The following is a 19,309-nucleotide window of genomic DNA, read 5'->3' on the forward strand; positions in this document are numbered from 1 at the left end:
CCCCCGCTGCCTCCCTTAGAACACGTGTCCCGCTGGCCCACAGCTCCTGCTCACACGTCTGCCTGCGGAGAAGGGCGGGGGCCTACATGCTAAAAGGAGAGAAAGGGGGTCATGAAGAGGAGCAACACGCTCGGGGTTGTGCGAGCACGGGTTCCAGGCCTAGCTCTGCTCCTGGCCAGCTGTGGGGCCTCCGTCTCCCCATCTGTAAAGGGGCCAATGTCCTAGGCTGTCGTGACGATGAAATAACCTCACCCACGTGAAGCACCGCGGCCGTTTCTTGTAAGCACCCGATACATTTTAGCCACTTATCGTTAGCAGTACTTTTCTGGAAGATTCAGAAAGTCACTCCCGCTCTGCCCGCCTGCAGTCCCTCTGTCAGGGCCACACTCTCCCAGGCCGCTCCTCCTCTGCCTTTGCTGTGGGGTTGTCTGCCAGGAGCAGCCTCCACCCTCTGTGCGCCTGGGGAGCGTCCTCCAGAACCCAGTTCCACAAAGACGTTCCGAGTCCGTCCGCCGCCCTCCCCGCTCAATGCTCCCAGCACCTCTTCGTAACAACAGCACTGATGAACCACTCACTGCATGCAAGGCTCCGCTAAGCTCTTTACCCACATTAGGGCCTTGCACCCTTTCAAACCCACATGGAAACTGGTATTACCACCCCATTTTATCGTAGGACATGGAGGCCCAGAGAGGAGCGCGGCTTGCTTGCAGCCAGTGGAGGGACTGTCAGTGCAGAGCAAACCTCCAGCTCCTGGGCCTGCAGCTGGGGCCGGACAGCGGCCTTCCCCCACCCCACTCCCGCCCCCCGGCTCGTCAGCTCTGCTGCCCTGCCCATGGGCCTGCCCTGGGAGCTCGCTCTCCACCTCGGCACAGCCCACCCCAGGCCCAGCCCAGAGGCCTCGGCATGGAGATGAGTTGTTGCTGATCCAGGGATTGTGGCTGGATGGGGACCCTGTGTGGGCAGTGACCCAAGCAAGCTCAGCATCCCCCCCAGCTGCCCCTGAGCTCCCCAGACCTCTGTACCCCCACCACCACCACCACCACCACAGCCTGGGCCGGGGTGTGCAGGGGCCAGGTGTACATGCGGGCCAGCAGCTCAGACTCAGCAGGCTCAGGCCTTCGTAGTGACTGCCCTACTTTCTCACTGGAGGAAAAAAAACTTTCATTTTTCAATGGCTTGGCCAGTAGCTTTGGGAGGCACTGCACACGCTTACGGGGTGTGTAGGCCAGGCAAGGCAGGAGTCACCGGGTGCCAGAAGGGGGCACTTTTATTTTTTATTTTTTTTTAATATATATTTTTTTATTTCAGAGAGGAAGGGAGAGGGAAAGATAGAAACATCAAAGATGAGAGAGAATCATAGATCAGCTGCCTGCTGCACACCCCACACTGGGGACTGAGCCCACAACTGGGGCATGTGCCCTGACCAGGAATCAAACCGTGACCTCCTGGTTCATAGGTCAAAGCTCAACCACTGAGCTACGCCGGCCGGGCAAAGGGGGCACTTTTAGAGATAATCCAGCCCCATCGTGCCAAGGCCCAGAAAGGGCTAGTGACTTATGAAAGGTCACACAGCAAAGAACCAGAACCCAGCCTCTTGACTCAAAGTCTAGTGTTCCCTTTTCTCGTCCCGTCTCCTTTCCTTCACCCATCAGTGGGTGAGTGGCCGGGACAGAGACCTGCACGGGTGGGGTGGAGGGACACACTTTGCAGAGAGCACCATGACTTCCTGGTCCCCGACCCCTCCTGGACAACGTTTAAAACCACGCATCTAATCGAACCCTTCCCCCTGCTTTGTGCAAGGGGGGAAACCGAGGCCCAGGGACACTCGGGGACGTCCCAGGCCACGCAGCACGCTCCTGGCAGAGCTGAAAACCACACCTTGCATTCCTGACAGCCCCACTGAGTCTTCCTGTGGGTCTTGTTCTTAAACCACTTTTTAAACGGCAGGCAGCCTCCCCGCTCCCCACAGCTTTGTAACTCATAACCTATCATTTGACTTTGCCCTTTCCCAGCTCTCCGGCCTGCCATCTAGTGGCGAACATGAAAGCTACGGGCTGCTGTCGAGAAGATGAGTCTGGGGTGAAAGTCGCCCTAGAGGAGGCAACCCATCATCAGGCCTCTCTAGGAAGCACTTGAGGGAGCCTGTGTCCCCGTCACACATTCCCTGGTGACTCTGCAGAGGGCGTGGCGCCGGGTACACAGCTGCCCCTCCTGCACGGGGGAGCTGGATCGGTGGACCTGCTCCAACCGCCTGAGGCTCCTGTCAATTAAGTTACTCAAGAATATGACTTTACCTCAAGTCCCCTCTCCAGGGGAGCCAGGGGAAGTTTCTAGGTCGGGGGAGGGAGTGCATTGGTTATACTGTGGGTCCCAGAGTGTGTGGGCTCCCAGCACGCCCCACGCCAGTTCTGAGAGAAGACCCATTTGTGAATCGGCTGAGGCGGAGCCGGCTCAGGGCGGACACAGGCACTCCATCTCTCCACCCGGAGCCTCCAGGGCCCCTGTTAGCAGAGGGAGGCCCCTGAGGAAGGACCCGAGCCCTCTGCCCGCCTGGTCCCTGCAGCCTCCAAAACAGGAGCCTCCAGGAAGGAGCCCACCCACTCTGCCCTTCTCGGGAGAACCAGGCAGGCTGGCGGGAGGGACTGGAAAGTGACCTCCCACCTGAGCTGGTGTGGCTCAGTGGATAGAGCGTCGGCCTGCAGACTGAAGGGTCCCAGGTTTGATTCCGGCCAAGGGCACATGACCAGGTTGCAGGCTTGATCCTCAGTAGGGGCGTGCAGGAGGCAGCCAATCAATGATTCTCTCTCATCATTGATGTTTCTATCTCTCTCTCCCTCTCCCTTCTGCTCTGAAATCAATAAAAATATATTTTAAAAAAAGAAAGTGACCTCCACAGCCAGGAGCCATCTAATGAGCTCCCACACAGAGGGAGAGGGAGGGAGGGGGACACACGTGCCCCATGTGTGTTCGTGTCACATGTGCACACACCCCTATGTGCACATCCCTCACATGTGCACACTCACATTTGCACACCCCACACACATGCACACACCTTTACCTCTATATACCCTCACATGTGCACACATACCTTTACATGTGTGTGCACACCCACATGTGCACACACCTTTACCTGTATATACCCCTCACATGTGCACACATACCTTTACATGTGTGTGCACACCCATTCACATGTGCACACCCCTCACATGTGCACACACCCTTCATATGTGCATGCACGCCCACATGTGTGCACAGCCTCACATCTATACACGCACCCACATGTGCAAACACACTCTCACATGTGCACACACCTCTCACGTGTGCACACACCCACCCACATGTGCACACCCTTCACATGTGGGTGGTAATGAAGCTTAAGTTCGAAGTCACTTAGCACAAGCGAGGGAGCCTGGGGACCCCTCCTTGGTGAAAAGCTGCAGAAGGTCCTCCCTCACACTACGCAGCTCTTTCCACACCTGGCCCGCTGTGGCCGCCAGCTCCCCCGAGGAACCTTGTTCCTGAAAGCCAGACTCCCCAGCGCACAGCAATCCAAGTTGTTTTGGGCTCAGGCACCGGGGCCACCCTCCAGCATCTTCAGGCCCAATCCTGGCCCATGAGCCCTGTGGGAGCAGGACCGACATCTGTCCGGTCACTGAGGGGTCCCCTGCCCAGCACAAGCCTGGCACTGAAAGGGTGAATGGGGTCTCTATGGGCCAGGGGTGGGGGGGGCGCCAACTCACTGGGCACACGGTTGATGGCTTTGAGGGGCCTCAGGACACGCACGGTGCGGATGGCCGACAGGTTGATGTTCTGAAGGTCCAGCGAGTACTCCACCATCCTGTGGAGAGAGGGGAAGGTGAGGATGGTGCAGGGGGGCCAGGCGGGGCCACGGGCCAGACCAGAGGCCCCTGGCCACCCACACCCACCCATGTGTGCCCACGCCTGCCTGGGAAGGGTGAGTAGGAAGAGGAGGCCAGGATCCAGGCTGTGCCCAGTCCACTGTGTGGCCCCGAGCTCTCCCCTCCTCTGAGGGGATGGGGGGCTGGTGACACCACCCTCCAGGCTGCCCTGAGGGTCAGGAGTTGTTGGGGACAGAGGGATGGAGGGGCCGAGACCTGGGTCCCCACTGGGGCCGGCAGTGGGCCGGTGGCTCCCGCCCCCACTTCCTGAGCAGCCTCTGGCGCAGGGAGGGTCAGCGCAGTCCTCAGAGGGCGGACCGGGTGCAGGGGTCCCTGGGCTGGCCGATGGCAGCTGGACGTCGGTCCTCATCTCTGTCCACCGACACCTTCTTTACACTTAGGCTCCGTGCAGCTGCCCTGACATCCACACGGAGCCAGGCCAGTGCAGGGGGACGTGAGCCCCAGAATGACTCAGACCCGGCCCTGCCCTCAGCAGCTCCCACTCGACAGGGGAGGGACTCAAACCGGAGCCCTCCCCACGGCCCTGGATTTCTTCCTCTGGGCCTCACAGACAGGCCGGCCCTCCCCCTGCAGCTCCGTGGCCGCAGAACTCGGTCCCCTCTGTGGTTCCCTGCCCTTCCACCAGATCCTACCTGCCCCCACCCCCACTGACCCAGCGCCTGCACCCCAGCCTGACCCTGAGGCCCCACTCGCCAAAGCCTTTCCCCCAAACCCCCGCCCCCACCCAGGGCTCCAGCACGGCTGCCGGCTCCACCTGTCACCACCGTCATCAGCGGGAAATGAAGGCTTTTTCCACGCACCATGCAAACCTGTCCGATTGTTGTAAAGCCGCCACCCCCTCCCGCTGCTTGAAGAGTAATTGAGTGAAAGCTTCCTTTGCCTGAAATGCCTCATCCATCCCCCAGCTTTCTAGGGCACAGGCTCTGGCTCTGCTCTCTCTCTCTCTCTCTCTCTCTCTCTCTCTCTCTCTCCCCCTCCCTCCCTCCCTCTGCCTCCCCCTTACACACACACACAATCACACACCTGCACACAACCATCTGTGCACACACACTCACCCCTTACACACCCTCATCCACACACACTCCTTTCAGAGCCCCAATTCAGATGAGGGGGCGTGACCGAAACAAGGTGCCAGCGGCCTAGAACTGGAGACAGGGACCTGAGGGATCGGAGCAGAAGGGAGGCAGGGAGGGAGGGGTGCCGGGGCAGCAGCCCTGCAGAGAGGGGGAGGGGTGGGGGGAAGGGGCAGGGAATGAGGGCAGAGGATGATCTGAGAGGGGGCATGGGGAGCGCGGAGCTGTATGAGGATTCCGCGCGTGGGTGAGGCAAACTGTCGTTTTCATATTTTGTAGAAAGAGCTCTCCAGGCAGCGAGGAGAGATGTGTGATGGAGGCGCTGCGGGGTGGCACACATGGGCACACAAACAGGCGCTCTGACACACACACACACACACACACACACACACACACACACACACAGGCTTAGGAGAGCCACCCCATCACCCCATCGCAGGCTCAGCTCCTGCCAGCCCCTCCCCCGCCCCCCCCCCCAGGAATGCAGCTCTCTGCCTCCTGCCCAGGCTCTCTCCCTCCTGCCAAGGGGGCAGCCCCAGGCCCTGGGAGAGCGAAGGGGGGCGCAGGGTGGGGGGGGGGGCAGGCTGTGATGCCTCACTGGGTGTGCTGGAGGTGGGGGTTCCCAGCCCCTGCCAGGTTGAGCCCACCTGGCTCTATGTCCCAGAAGCCCCAGAGCTCACCTGCTGAGGTCCAGCAGGTGCCAGACCAGGATCGGTTCCCATCCCCGTGAAGTCTCACAGTGGAAATGAATAGCTGCCTCACCGAGGATGGTGAGCCAGAAAAAGCAAATGGCTTTGGAAGGCCTGCTGCCTGCCAAGCCCTGCTCGCATCCTCACCCCGCGTGCACCTGTGTGAGCTCCCACACTGCCTGGATCCCACCTCCACCCTCTCCATGCTCCCCTGGACCAGGGCGGGCCACGGCCACAGCCACCAGGGCACGGCTGTGGGAGCCCTCAGGACAACGCTGCCCGGTCTGACTCCCCGTCCCTCCTCACAGAGCCCAGGTCCATGGCCACTCAAGAAGCCGCCCCCCTCTTCACCCCGACCTGATGCCCCAGATCTTCAATGTGGGAACACACCTTCTGCAAAAGCCCCAAGACCTCATCCATTGCAGCCCTCAAGGTCCCCACTGAAAAGCTCCCCAGAAAAATTTCTTGGAGAATTTAGTGTCAAGATCTTAGCTCTGTTTGAGCTTCCTGGCTGTCAAGTCAAAAAGGGACATGTGATGAGTTACTGAGTTCTGAGCAGCATGAAAGATCTTATGGATTCATCCAGGGAATCCATTAGCCTAAACATGCCTCCCAGGTCCTAATTCTCTCCTTCCTCTTCCATGAACCTTATGGGGGTGTTTGCTGCAGCTGCCTCTCCTTCCTGGGGAAATGAGTCTAGGTGTAAACGCATTCAGTGATAAAGGGCACATAGTAGGTGCACAATGAAAACTCCAGAAATTCCATTCTTCTCTGAGAGGAAGAGGATACACTGGACAGGGTGGGGAGGGAGGGGGGGAACATGCCGCTGGGAGGCGAGGCCTGTGGGTTTTACTCTCTGCCCTGGGAAGCACAGTGTCCTGATGAGACTCCATGCACCAACGTGGGACAGTCTGCCCACAGCTCCACCACCCCTGCCCGAGTCCGGCAGCCCTCCCTCTCCTGCCGGCCGCAGCAGCCTCCCGGCTAGCCTCCTGCCTCCTCCCCAACAGCCCGCCTTCCGCAGGAGAAAACCTCCTAAAACTAAAATCTGGCTGTGTCACTCCCCAAGTTAAACCTTCAATGTCTCCCCACTGCTCTCAGATCAAAGACCCAGCCCCTGGCCTCGGCCTTCAAGGCCCTCTAGTCTGCCTCAGCCCCCTTCCCCAACCCTGCTCCTACCCCAGGCACCCCAGGCACCATGCCAGGCCCAGGAGCTCCCAGACACACCCTTCTCTCCCCGTCCTCTGCACAATGCCCTTTCTCCTCACTCATCCTTCCTTCCAGACCGCCTCCTCCACGAAGCCCTGCGTGCGCCCTCCCTGCACCCCAGGCTGAACTCGCCCCTCTCTGCTCCGGCTCCTTCCACCCTGGCCAGTCTGGGTTCCCCAAGCAGCCCTGAGCCAAGGACTTGGGAGCAGCAGTTTCCCTGGGAGGGGATCCCAGGAAGCACAGTGAGGGAGGGGGAGGGGGGAGAGCCGGTTAGGGGCTGTTCACCAGCAGGGGACCGCTGAGGGCAATGAGGGTGCCATCCCAGTGACACCCCCTCCCCCGCCCCCCGAGAGACCATGTGGTCCCCGTGAGGGCAGGGGCTGCAGATTATCCAAAAACTGGCCGAGTCCTGGCCACGCCCTCTGTCCTCCTCAGACACGGCACCCGCACCAGCCCCGCTGATACGGTAGGCACCCGGGGAACCTAGGAGCGTGAGCCACACCTGTGACAGGTGCTCTCCTACCCTCCTCTACCGCCGTCCTCCTCCCACCCTGAATGACAGCTGTAGGAGTGCCCAACCCCAACAGGAGCAGGTGAAGGGGGCCGCTGTGGGTGAAGAAGCACCGGGCTGGCTCCCCTCAGCCCCCCGTGAAGGCATCACTTGCAGGAGTGAGAAATTAGTTCCTAATTGCACAGTTTCATTATCACACGGCTTCAGTGCTAAAAGTCTAAAAAAATCAACAAACCCCCCCACTCCACCGTGCCAGCTCCGAGCGCCTAATTAGGTGAGTAATTTTGCTGTAAAGTGAGCACTTCTGTCCTGACATCGCCCCAGGGGGAGAGTGGCTCCCCCACCACCACCACCACCAGTTCCCAGGTGTCATCTGGGGAGAGGGACTCGGTGCAGCCAGGCTGGGTGGGGCTGCAGGGCGGACAGTCACTCTTGGGGCACAGTGAGCCCCACTTAGTCCCGCTGAGGAGCCTCCTTCCCCCACTCCCCGTTCCCCTGGATCCCAGGAGAGGCCCAGAGACCCCGGCGAGCCAACCCGGGACGCCATCCCCCGGCCACCAGGACTGACTTGGGATGGGCATATGACCCCAGGTAGGCCCAGCCCTGGAGCCAGCACTGCAGGGAAGAGGTGCCCGCCCTGGCTAAGCCACCGCCTGGACACCCGGAGGCGCTAATGGCCATCTTGCCTCTGCGGTGGCCTGAGAATCTTGCCAACACAAAGGAAGGCCGAGGCCAGAGCGGCAGAGCGGCAGGATCCTGACCATATGGTCCGACCACTCCCTGCAGCTGTACCCGAATCCCGGATCCGCCCTCTGTACTTCCCGTCCTGTGAGCCAGTCCATTCCCTCTGGGACGTGGGGCCCGTGTGCCCCGGCTTTCTGTCACAGCAACCCGGAGTCCTGGCTGACTCCCAGGTCTCTGAGCACTCGCTCTGTGCACCGCTTCCCGAGGTGGGACCAGGAGCCACTGCGGGTGAGGACGCCGAGGCTCAGAAAGCACCCAGGTCACATGCCAGGGAGTGGGAGATCCAGGGGCTCTGTGTGACACCCCCCAACACACACCTCATCAGCCATCAGGCCAGGCCGCCTTCTGGCTCCTGAGCACCCCCCCAGATGGCCAGTAAGCACAGCACAGATGGCAGCACACGGGATGGGGCCGGCATGGGGCAGTGTGTCCCAGTGGTTAGAGCCTGGGTTCCCATCCCAGCTCTGCTGCTAGTGCACCGCGTGACCTCGGGCAAGTCACCAAACTGACCTCATGGGGGGTGTGGGGAGGACGAACGTGTTCCTTCATGGATTCAGCGCTTAGAACCGAGCCTGACACAAGTCAGAGCCAAACAGTGTCAGCTGGTGTAAGTCACAGCCTCGTCTGCGGCCTTGGGTCCCGCCTGCCCACGAATCACAGGATGCCTGCCTCAACCCTTCCCTGGACCCACCTCCTGCCAGAGAGAGCCAGAGCCAGGCAGCAGGCCTCTGGGAGCTCCCTGGCACAACCCCAGCACTGCCCACCACTCGCCCTGCATCCAAGGGACACCCAGACATCTCCATCTCCCGGAGTGTGCCATGCTGTTTCCAGCCTATACACCTTGGCATCTGCCAGGCCTTCTCCCTGGAGTGCCCTTCCCATATTTCCAGATCCCACCCATCTGGAAAGTGTTCCTTTCCAGCTCTACCCCGGGTAGAGCTGGGCTCTCCTGACTGTGCCCCCGCCCCCCCCCCCCCCGTGTCTCTATTGGGGCACCCCTGGCTCTGAGGCCTGCTCTGTCACCGCCCTGAGCTCACTGTCCCCGCTGGGTCCCCAGTGCCCAGCCCAGGGCTCCGCACACCAGCTTGTCAAACAAATGACTTGAAGGCCTGGGTTGGGGAAGAAAATGCTTGGAGCTAACAAGAAACATCAATGACTGAGATTTAACGTCTTTCCAGGAAACACCCCTCCCTGGAGATGATCTCTGTGTGTTGCTGATAAAAATAGGGTGTTTCCTCAATCTTTCCAAGGGGCCCACGGGGGCTTTCCTAAAATGTAGTTTAAGATGGAGCTCAGGGAAAGGAAGCTGAGACGCTGGAAAGAGCGGATCGTCTGTCAGGAGGCAGCCCTGTGCTGACTCAGGCGTGTAACTAGACCACCAGCCCACGCCACCCTCGCCGTACCTAGCACTCAGCAGGTGTTCAGTGGAGGGAGGACAAAATGGAGAGTGAAAATCAGAGGGCAATGACATTAACTTTGGCCAGTACTTATTTATGGATCCATTTCACCCATCTATCCTCACACGAATCCTACGAGACCAGAGAAGAGGGGTTAGTGACTGATTAAAAAAAAATGATGCTGAAACCAACTCAGGTCAAGTTCAGAGTAAAGGGGGGATTAGGGGTTACAAAGTGGAAGGAAGGGCTGCATAGACAAACCCGAGCTGGCGGGAACCTCAGCAGCAGGAGACCCTGGACCCTCTCACGAGGCTCCCCTCAGGTGACCATGCTCCCGTGCCTGTACCTCTGGGTAGAGTTGCCAGATAAAACATGGCTGATCAGTTAGGTTTGAACTTCAGATAAATGACAAGCTGTGATTTTTTAGACTATGTCCCCAGTATGTCCCCAATACTGGTGTACCCCCTATCTACCGCCCATACCATTTAGCTTCATTTTGTCGGAGGAGTCTTGGCACCACCACAAGGTAGAGAGCGTCTGAGCTCTATCTACCAAAGCTTGGGGGAAATGTCCCTCTCCGGGGACCCTCCTCCCTCGGGGCTGGCGAGGCCGCCCAGGTCCTCCAGGGCAGATCTAGGAGAATGTTTTGGCCTCTGAACTCGTCAAACCCCACATCGGAGATCGGCCTCCTGCAGGCGCTGTGACCTGGGGCAGGCTGCTCACCTCTCGGAGGCTCCAATTCCTCTCCACAAAATGGGATTACCCACCCCAAATCCTCAGGACGGAGAGGACGTAAGAGCGCCCGCCCCGTTAGCAAACACCAGTTAAAGGATGTGGTTTCTGCCTGCCGGGGGTCCTTTCTCTGCTCTCAGGGTAAGAGCCCTGGATTTGCCAAGACGACCCTCCCCAGTCCAGGCCACGTGGAGTGGATGCGCCTGACCTCCGACCCACTGACCCACTGTTGTGGGGGGGGATCAAGGTCTGACCAAAGTGCTGCCTCCAGGCTGCGGTGATTGGCTCAGAGATGAGCACATGACCCACACCAGCCACTCCAAGCCAAGCAGAGTCAATTCCACACTCGCTGGGAGCGGCTGGGGAAGGAGAGAGGGTTTTGTGTTGAACCTGAGGGAGTGGGCTGTGAACCCCACGACTGCCCACCGCTTCCCACGGAGAAAAGCTGCCAGAGATGGAGATCGGCGCGGAGGAATGAGCAGTCGTGGGAGGGGAGGACACACTGTCTGGTGATGCATTTCAGGATCCTGGATCAAGCAGGCCCTGAAGTCAGAGACCCCTCGGCGTTGGGTTTGGCGGACTCCCATCCCGTATAACCGAGAGAGCCCTGCCTGATTCGTGAGTGACTGGTGGCTGGCGTGTCAACCTGTGGCCTGAGAATGTCTGGTGACTAACCCCCCTCCCTCAAGGCATCTAGCATCCTGTTCCCATAGAAACGGACCTGAGCAGTGATCACCACTCTCTCTCCCACTCAACTCCATATGCAAAGGAAGAATCATCTGCACCAAGGTTCCCACTGGAACCTTCCCAATGGTCAGTTCAGCTCAAACACAGTGGCCCCAGATACCCTCCCCCCAGCTCTGCGATGCCTGGACACGACAGATAGGAAACAAACATGTCATGGAGCCTCCTTCTCCAGGCTGGCCAGGGGGAGGCTGTGGGGACTCCAGGAGGATGCCTCAGCCTCGGCCCTGCCCTCGGAGCACCCGGTCCCTGGGGCAGACAAACCTGTAGAACCCAGGATAAATAAGTGTGTGAAGTCAGTGTCATGAACTGAAGGGTGCCGGGACCTGCTGACACACAGAATGTTCCCTGACCCACAGGGTAATGCACGGAGGGAGGCTGGCTACAGCGGCTTCTGGAAACAGCCCCAGGGACGACCCTCCGATGCCCATAACCACAGCCAGGTCTGCTGGCAGACACAGCCCTCTGTGGAGCTTGCACCGGTCGGTATTTGACTTGAGATTTTTCAACACACCCTGCTTAGTCAGAGCGCTGAAGGTTCGGACCAGAGCTTGGAGACAGGGGAGGGCCACAGCTTTGGTCTAAAGCAGACAAAGAAACGAAGGCCCTGGGAGAGGAATGTAGCAGACTCTGAGAGTTGCCCACCCAATGTGCATTCTCTTCTTCTAATCTTGCCTGGCCCCAGAGAACAGTTCTTGGTTGATTTGGCCAAATTCAATGGTTTTTCCTAGCTTCCCTTGCAGCTAAGGATGGCCACAAGAACCAGTTCTGGCCACGTGTGCTGGGATGGGGGAAAGACCTAGGAAAGAAAACGTCATTTTCCTGATCCAACCGGACAGGTGTGGCTGGCAGGTCCCTATCTCCCTGTCTCCCTGCCTTCGATGCAGACATGATGCCCACGGCTTCAGCAGCCACCTTGTGACCATGAAGAAAGACCTAAAAAAATCACAAGAACATCCCAGAGCCATCACCAGTAACCACTGACCTCAAAACTTCATGTTATATCAGAGAAAACACTCCAGAATTTGCTCGAGCCACTGTTGGTTGGATGTTATGGTTACTTGCAGCCAAATGTATCCCTGACACATGCACCCTGGGAGTTACACAGAACCAGGACTCGATGCCAGCCCATGGAGCCAAGCTCTCTGCATTCAACTCCTGCTGTGCCCCTTACCAGCCCGTGGCCTTGAGCAAGTCACTCCGTGTCCCTGTGCCTCTGTGAAATGGAACTTCCCAGAGTCCCTCCCACACAGAGGTAGTTGAAAGATTAGGCCAGATAATGCACAGCATCAGTGCACAGTAAGTACTCGGCAATCAGTAGATGCTCTTACTTTTATCACACCCCTGAATGATGCCTAAGAGGATTCAATTCCCTTTGCTTTTTAAAGTCCCACTGATGGGGCACTTTGGACCAAAGGAACTCGCAGCAAGCAACCGCAGAGGGGTCGTGCCTGCCTAGACTAGAAAGCTCTAGTCCAGGGCCAGGGAGGAATGCTTATTGACGTTTTATTTCCCAAGGGCCTGGAAGAGTCAGGGTGGGAACCTGCACACTCAGGAGGAGATGTTTCCAGAGTGTGACAAAACCCGACCCGGCCTCCCCCTCCCCCTCCCCGGCCCGGTGCTGCGTGACTGACATGACTGCTATTTGTGCTAATATTATTAGTAATAGAAATTCTCACGAGGAGTCCCGCCGTTCTATTCACAAAGTACATGTACTCGTCAGGAAAATTAATTTAGATCCTGGATGCAGATCAGGCAAGGAGCCTTCCACACGCCTCTTCTCCTCCCTGGCGTTCCCAGAACTGGTGCTTGTGAGCTCCACCCGCCGCGCTCCCAGGGAGGGGCTCTGGACGGTCAGATGAGCTACAGCGCCTGCGCAGGGGCACCTGGGCACGTGGCTGCAATGCAGGTCCCCAGGTCCTGCCGTGCCTGCTGGGTCTGGATCCCTGGGTGAGGCTCAGGAATCTGTATTTTAGCATGTGCCCCAGGATGTCTGTTGTTCCTTGAATTTTGAGGAGCACTGAGTCGGGGTGCAAGGCTGTGCACATGTTTGAGGATTGGGGGTGCGGGTCGCCCTATCCCAGGCTGCTCACACGTGTCGCTCAGCTGATCCACTCCATGCTTTCACTGTCACAGTCGGAAGCTCTAAAAGGCTCTCACACACAGGGCAGCTCCTGGTCCCTCACTCATCTAAGGTGGGGCCTGTGCCAGCCAGCCGTGCCCTTGGCCAGGCTCCACCTCGGCCTCATTCTGGAGAGGTCCCTGCAGCCGGCCCGCCAGTCCTGGCTCACCCTAGAGACTCGGCAGTGGAATTCTTGGGCAAGTTTTTACTATGAAGGTGCCCAGGCCCCCTCCCCACAGCTGGCAATGGCCATTTCCTGCTTCGGTCAGGGGAGGAGGTGGAATTGGCAACAGGATGCACCAAAGGAGATATGCGGGTAAAGAATATCTCAAGTTCAACAAGAATGTCTCCACGCACTGCCTCCGTGTCTGCTCACATTTATAAATGGTCATTGAATGTTTCATGACCTCCTAATGGACAAAGACAGAAAGGTGTAGCTTAAAGAAGACCGTGAGGTGGGCTCAGCTATTAACTGTTATTCTGTGATTTCCAGGGCTTTGTCACACACTGGCAGTCTCCAGGGAGGTGCCCCTGGGCCTGCTGTCCTGGGCTGACCGCGCACAGGAAGTACAGGTAATGAGTCAGGTCTCCTAGTGATCATTGTAAGATGAATTTAATAGCAATAAATGCTAAGTCTGATATTTGGCTTTTTAGACAATCAACTGTATTTAGTTAGTTCCAGGGTGGGAGAGACCTGGCTTGGAGACTGACCACCACCTGGGCCACTCAACAGGTCCCCACAATCGGACCTGACACTGGGGCAAAGGCAGCCATTCCCGTGTCATCGCTGGGAGGCCGGGGTCCTGCTCCCCACCAGGACCGAGACTGCCTTGGTCACTTGAAGTGAGTCCGGCAGGTGAGGCCTCCTCACCTGTCCTGTGACGAATGGGGGGAGGTGCTGGGGACATTTCACGTGGAGAACGGGAGACTCAGGGAGGAAGGGAGCCGCCTTCCGAATGCTGAAGGACTGTCATGGGTCTGCCAGGGACACCCCTGCCCGCAGGCTCCAGGCCTCCCTGTAGGATCAGGCCCCTGCCCCCCTCTCTGGCTTCATTCCTCAGCACCCACCTACCCCTGGGAGCCCTGGGCTCCAACCCTGTGCCTCTGCTCTCCTTCCTCTTCCTCAAGCAGTCCCTCTGGCCCTCTGCGTGTTGTCCCCTCTGCCTGAGAGGCCCCGCCCCGCCCTCTGCCTGCTCAGCGCTTCCTCACCCCCAGGCCTCCCTTCCTCCATGAGAGAGGAGGTGCTGACACCCCTGCCCAAATCAGGCCCCTACTCCCTGCCCTCACAGCCTCTGTACTCCTCTGGGACGGCACTGATCCCAACTTAGAATTTATTTAGAATGTTATTATCTGTTTTACATCCGTTTTCTTTTTTTAAAAGCTTTTTTATTGATTTTTAGAGAGAAAGGAAGGGAGAGAGAGAGAGAAACATCGATGTGATAGCCAGACATCGATCAGCTGCCTCCTGCATGCCACCTACCGGGGGATCGAGCCAGCAACCCTGATATGTGCCCTGACCTGGATGAAACAGGCAGCCTTTCCGTGCACAGGAGGTGCCCAGCCCACTGAGCCGCACCCGCCAGGCTCCATGCGTTCTCTAACCCGTGAGCTCCAGGAGACCACAGCGGCCTCAGTCTTGTCCCCACTGCCCAGCACGAGGCCCAGGTCAACAAGTGCTGGTTTTGCCTTGAACGCGCGAATGAATGGTTCCGTCGGTGAGAGCTACAGGAAGACAACGCTGAGCTCAGTGAAAAACCACTTTCTAACACTCCCGCCGTCCCAGGGTGGAAGCGGCTGCGTTGAGGTAGTTCCCGCAGGGAAGCAGGGCCACCTGGATGTGGAGATGGAGGCCTGACCTCTAAGGGACCTTCTCGTGTGCCCGTTCTGTCTCCTCCACAGCTTGAAGAAGGAGCCAGTAATTTGGGGATGGGGAGGAGCAGGACGGAAGAAAACAACCTCTGGATGTCAGGCCTGTTACTCGGGGAAACAACATTTATAGCGCCAAGCCTGGCTGGGACCGCGGGGGATGGGCGGGCAGCTCCGGGGACAGGTCCTGAGTGGGAGCAGAACTGGGGGGGCTGGACTCTGGAGCCCGAGGTTGCTGGCTTCTCATCCCGCCCATTCACCCACGCACAAAGGACGGCGAGGACCTTGAGGACAGGGCTAGGATCCTTTGAATCCCCAGCATCCCACACGTGGGTCTTCGCTCTTCCTGCCCCCAGCCAGGACCACCCACGTAATTTGTGGGGCCTGGTGCTAAGTAAAAATGCAGGCCTCCTTTGCTCAAAATACACAGCGAATCTTTACATGATAGCAGCATCGCATTAAACCAAGCGCAGGACCCTCTGCAGCCCCACATGCGCCCAGCTCTCCCTCACCCCCAGGAGGGTGCTGGGCTGGGGACCCCACCCGAGGACCAAGAAAAGATATCAAACAGGGACCTCACCACAGTGCTGAAGCCGGGCCGGCTCTCACCTGCTCAGCCCGGGTCTTCATTTATAAATGTGAGCAGACACGGGGTCACTAAGCAATAGAGAAGTCAAAAGAGCGGGAGTGGGAGGCAGTGCGTGGAGCCAGCAAGACAGATGGCTTCCTTGAAACAGGAGTTAAAAAAAATTCTCCTAAACCTTGGAAATAAGGCAAAGGGAGGGCACTATTTCTCGCACGCAACGGCGTTTCGGAGCATTAACAGACTCCTCTGAGGATTCCGTTCGGGGAGCATACGTTTGATTCCCCATTTACTGTTAATTAAAGGTCTGGCGGCTGTGGATTTACATATTAACGTGTGGATGTTTAGTGGTGATTTCTTCCCAACAGAAGAGAGAACTCCAAAGGCTACGGTTTTATGACCCGGACTTGGTTATCAAGCAGCTCTGATTCTGAGCTGGCGCGCCCATCCCCGCCTTCTCTCTCCGGTGCCCGTCTGTCTTCCGAACTCTGCTGATTCCCGTCCTGCTGGCTCCCCAGTCGTGAGCTGAATGAGCCCCGAATGCATCTTCCTTCTGAGATTGGAGTGAGGGTCGTTGCTTGAAACTGTTTGGAAATTCCGCCCTGACTTTCGGGACCAGGAAAGGATTTCCAAGGAGGTTCGAGGGAACGTTGCATCCATAAAACAAGAAGAGGCCCGAGCTGCCCTGAATAATAATAAGCGCAGACGGGCAGCGGTCTCGGGAATTAGCTAGACGCAGAGGAGACGAACCGTGGACGGGGCGGTGAGGGGGGAAGAACATGGTCAGTGACGGGGAAGATCGAGCCCAGGAATTCCCTCCTCGCACAGAAGAAATCTGTGAAGGGAAGGGGGGGCCGATGTGGCGGACAGACGGAGGAGGGAAGCACCCATTTCGTGGGGATTTCAGGAGAGACCAGAAGAGAGAGGACCATAATCGAAGAAGAAATCAAAGGCTTTCCCCCTCCCCTGGAGTTCTGCAAGGTCCCACAGGGAGCCTTTTACACCAAGACCCGAACTCCGAAGGTGAGGAGAGACCCTGCGAGCCTCCAGCAAGAAAGAAGCGGCCGTCTGCCCAGAAAGAAGAGCCAGACCCGTCGGGGCGCCCCTCGCCCCGTGGAGCGTGAATGGCGCTGCCTGCCGGGTTCTGAGGGACAGAAGTCTGACTCGAGAGCCACGCAGACAAAAGCTACCCTCACTCACCAAGGTCAAAGGAGAACGCGTTTGGAGAGGCAAGACTGAAAAATGGCACTACTCAAATGCCTTTCTTTAAATAAAGAGAAAAAAAACACACACACACAACGACATAAGGGTGCCCTCGGCCACACCAGAATGGGGATGAGACGAGGAACTTGGCAAGGGGGGGGCGTGGCTCCCAGGAAACCCTGTGAAGCCAGCGGGGGTCCTAGCGAGGCCTGCATCGCTGCTGACCACGTGGCTGTGCACCGAGCCCGGCTCTCAGGAAGGGTGCTTCCAAGAGGGGTGACATTTCTCTGAACACCAGTGGACACGTCATTTCGCTTCAGAACTCACCTGTGGAATTTCACACAGACTGAGAGGTACCGACTCCCTCTCAGCCACATGCCTGTCTCCCTCCCTGCCCCTTCTCACCGGCATCACGCACACGCATGTGCGCACACACACGCTCTCACATGCGATGACACCCACACAGGCCTGCAGCCTTTTCCCCTCCCCCTTGCCACTTCTGCCACATGCCCCCCTTGCTGGGCATGGCTGACGCCTGCCTGTCCTTCAGCTCCCGGCCACTTCCCTGGGCAAGTCCTTGAGCCCCGAGCCTGGCTCAGAGATGCTCTCCGAAAACCACAGCACCTGCCCGGCTGGTGTGGCTCCGTGGATTGAGCATCGTCCCATAGACCAGGAGGTCCTGGGTTCGATTCCTGATCAGGGCATATGCTCGGGTTGTGGGCTCAATCCCCAGTAGGGGGAATGCAGGAGGCAGTCAATCCATGTGAGTCTCTCATTGATGTTTCTCTCTCCCTCTCCCTCTCCCTAACTCTCTCTGTAAAAATCAATAAAAACTTTTTTTTTTTAAAGAAAGCCACAACACTTTGCCCAGAGCCTCATCTGTGTGCGGGATACGTTCCCCCACGTAGCGTTGGCTGCCTCTCCCCAGACGGGAGCCGGGAAGGACGAGGCCTGTGTCCGGGTTTGCTGTCCTCCGTGCCCCGCTGCCCTCCACGGTCCCGCAGCGCGGACACTGGGCGCTCACCCTCCCTGGGGGTTGGAGGAATGCCCGGCTGGGCCCAGGGAAGCAGGAGCGAGGCACAGAGTGGAGTCAGAACCTGGCCTCTGACCCCAGCTTCTGTCTTGGTAGAAACAGCCACAGTTTGGAGTCAGACAGTGCGTGACTCTGTGCTGATCTCTGACTTGCTGCGTGACCTGAGGGCAATAATACTAAAGCCGCTAACATTCACGGGGTGTTCATTCTGACGTAGCTACTATTACTATCCCCATTTTACAGATGAGGAAACTGGGGTTCAAGGAGGGTCACTGGCTTCCTCAAGGTCAGGCAGTTCGTGTGAAACAGACCCCGTGTCCGCTGGCAGCGCAGGCGGACGCACGGCTTCCCAGAGAGGGAGGAAGCGATGTCTGTCGGCCCCACATTACCACGCAGCTTCGCCATTGTCAGCAGGATGCCCCACGGATTATGGGGATTCCGTCTGGCAGGCACCAGAGGCACTACCTACCCAGCCATGACGATGAAGAAGTCCAGGCGGTTCCACGTGTCCCCAAGGTAGCACTTCTTGCCAAAAATGCCCAGGGCCACCATCTTGAGCACCATCTCCATGGCAAAGAAGATGAAGATGAAGTCGTCGAAGACCTGCAGGGCGGGAGGGAGGCGAGAAGCGAGGGGCAGAGTGAGGGTCCGCAGCGGGACCCAGAGGTTGCAGCCACGGTGTGAGCTGGGGACACAGTCGTGGACACAAGGGGACGGGAAAGACCTGGAAACCCCTTCCCCTGGGCAGAAAGAGAACCTCAGAGATCCTGTCCCATGCACTCATTTCACAGATGAGGAGACCGAGCCCAGAGAGAGGAATGAACTTGCCCAAGATAATACGGCCCATTCTATTTTTCCCCTAAAACCAGGTATAATGACAAGGGACCAGACGGGGCTAGAACAAAGAGGCTCTTCTGAATAACTGCCAAGCTCTGGGCTACATACCTGACTTCAATTCTCTCTTCTACTAAGTCTCACAGTGACCCCATGGATAGTCCCATTTGACAGGTGAGGAAACTAAGACTCAGAGACGTTAAGCAACTTGCCTCAGGTCACACAGCAGGTGAGTGGCAGAACCAGAACTGGCTCTCAGGTCTCTGACTCCAGAGCCCACATGGAAGGAGCTCTCTCAGAACAGGCCTGACACCCACCCGAGGCACAGGCCTCAGCGCTGCCTTCCTCTGCCCAGAAAGGAGGCCCAGGTGTGTCTTAGTCATGGGCTCAGGTGAGAGGACATTTCCTGAGGACGGGACCTGGGCGGGACTCCTCCTTCCAGGACAGTGAGGGCTGCAGTAAATGCAGCTCAACAAACGAGCACTGAGCACCTACTGTGTGCGGGACAGAGGCCGGTGCTGCGGACTCAGAGACCAGTCCTCAGTGAACTCGCCCACTGGTGGGGGAGCCAGCCCAGTACCCACTGAGGCTAGTCAGCAGTAACTGCTCGGAGGCCTGGGGCTGGCTGAGGGGCTGTTACCCCCTTGGA

The 19,309-nt window shown here is 58.2% G+C and overlaps 1 protein-coding gene across 1 annotated transcript in view; it reads right to left on the bottom strand.

Moving 5' to 3' along the window:
* Positions 1-19,309, bottom strand: part of CACNA1I (calcium voltage-gated channel subunit alpha1 I) — a gene marked incomplete at both ends in the record, with an annotated part of 85,108 nt that overhangs the window by 47,138 nt on the left and 18,661 nt on the right. Inside the window, 2 exons of the mRNA XM_079775494.1 lie at positions 3,741-3,838; positions 18,296-18,429. Coding sequence (XP_079631620.1) covers positions 3,741-3,838; positions 18,296-18,429 — 232 coding nt within the window. The remainder of the gene's footprint in view (positions 1-3,740; positions 3,839-18,295; positions 18,430-19,309) is intronic.

Source organism: Cnephaeus nilssonii (genome assembly GCF_951640355.1).
Source record: "Cnephaeus nilssonii genome assembly, chromosome: 6".
NCBI lineage: Eukaryota > Metazoa > Chordata > Mammalia > Chiroptera > Vespertilionidae > Cnephaeus > Cnephaeus nilssonii.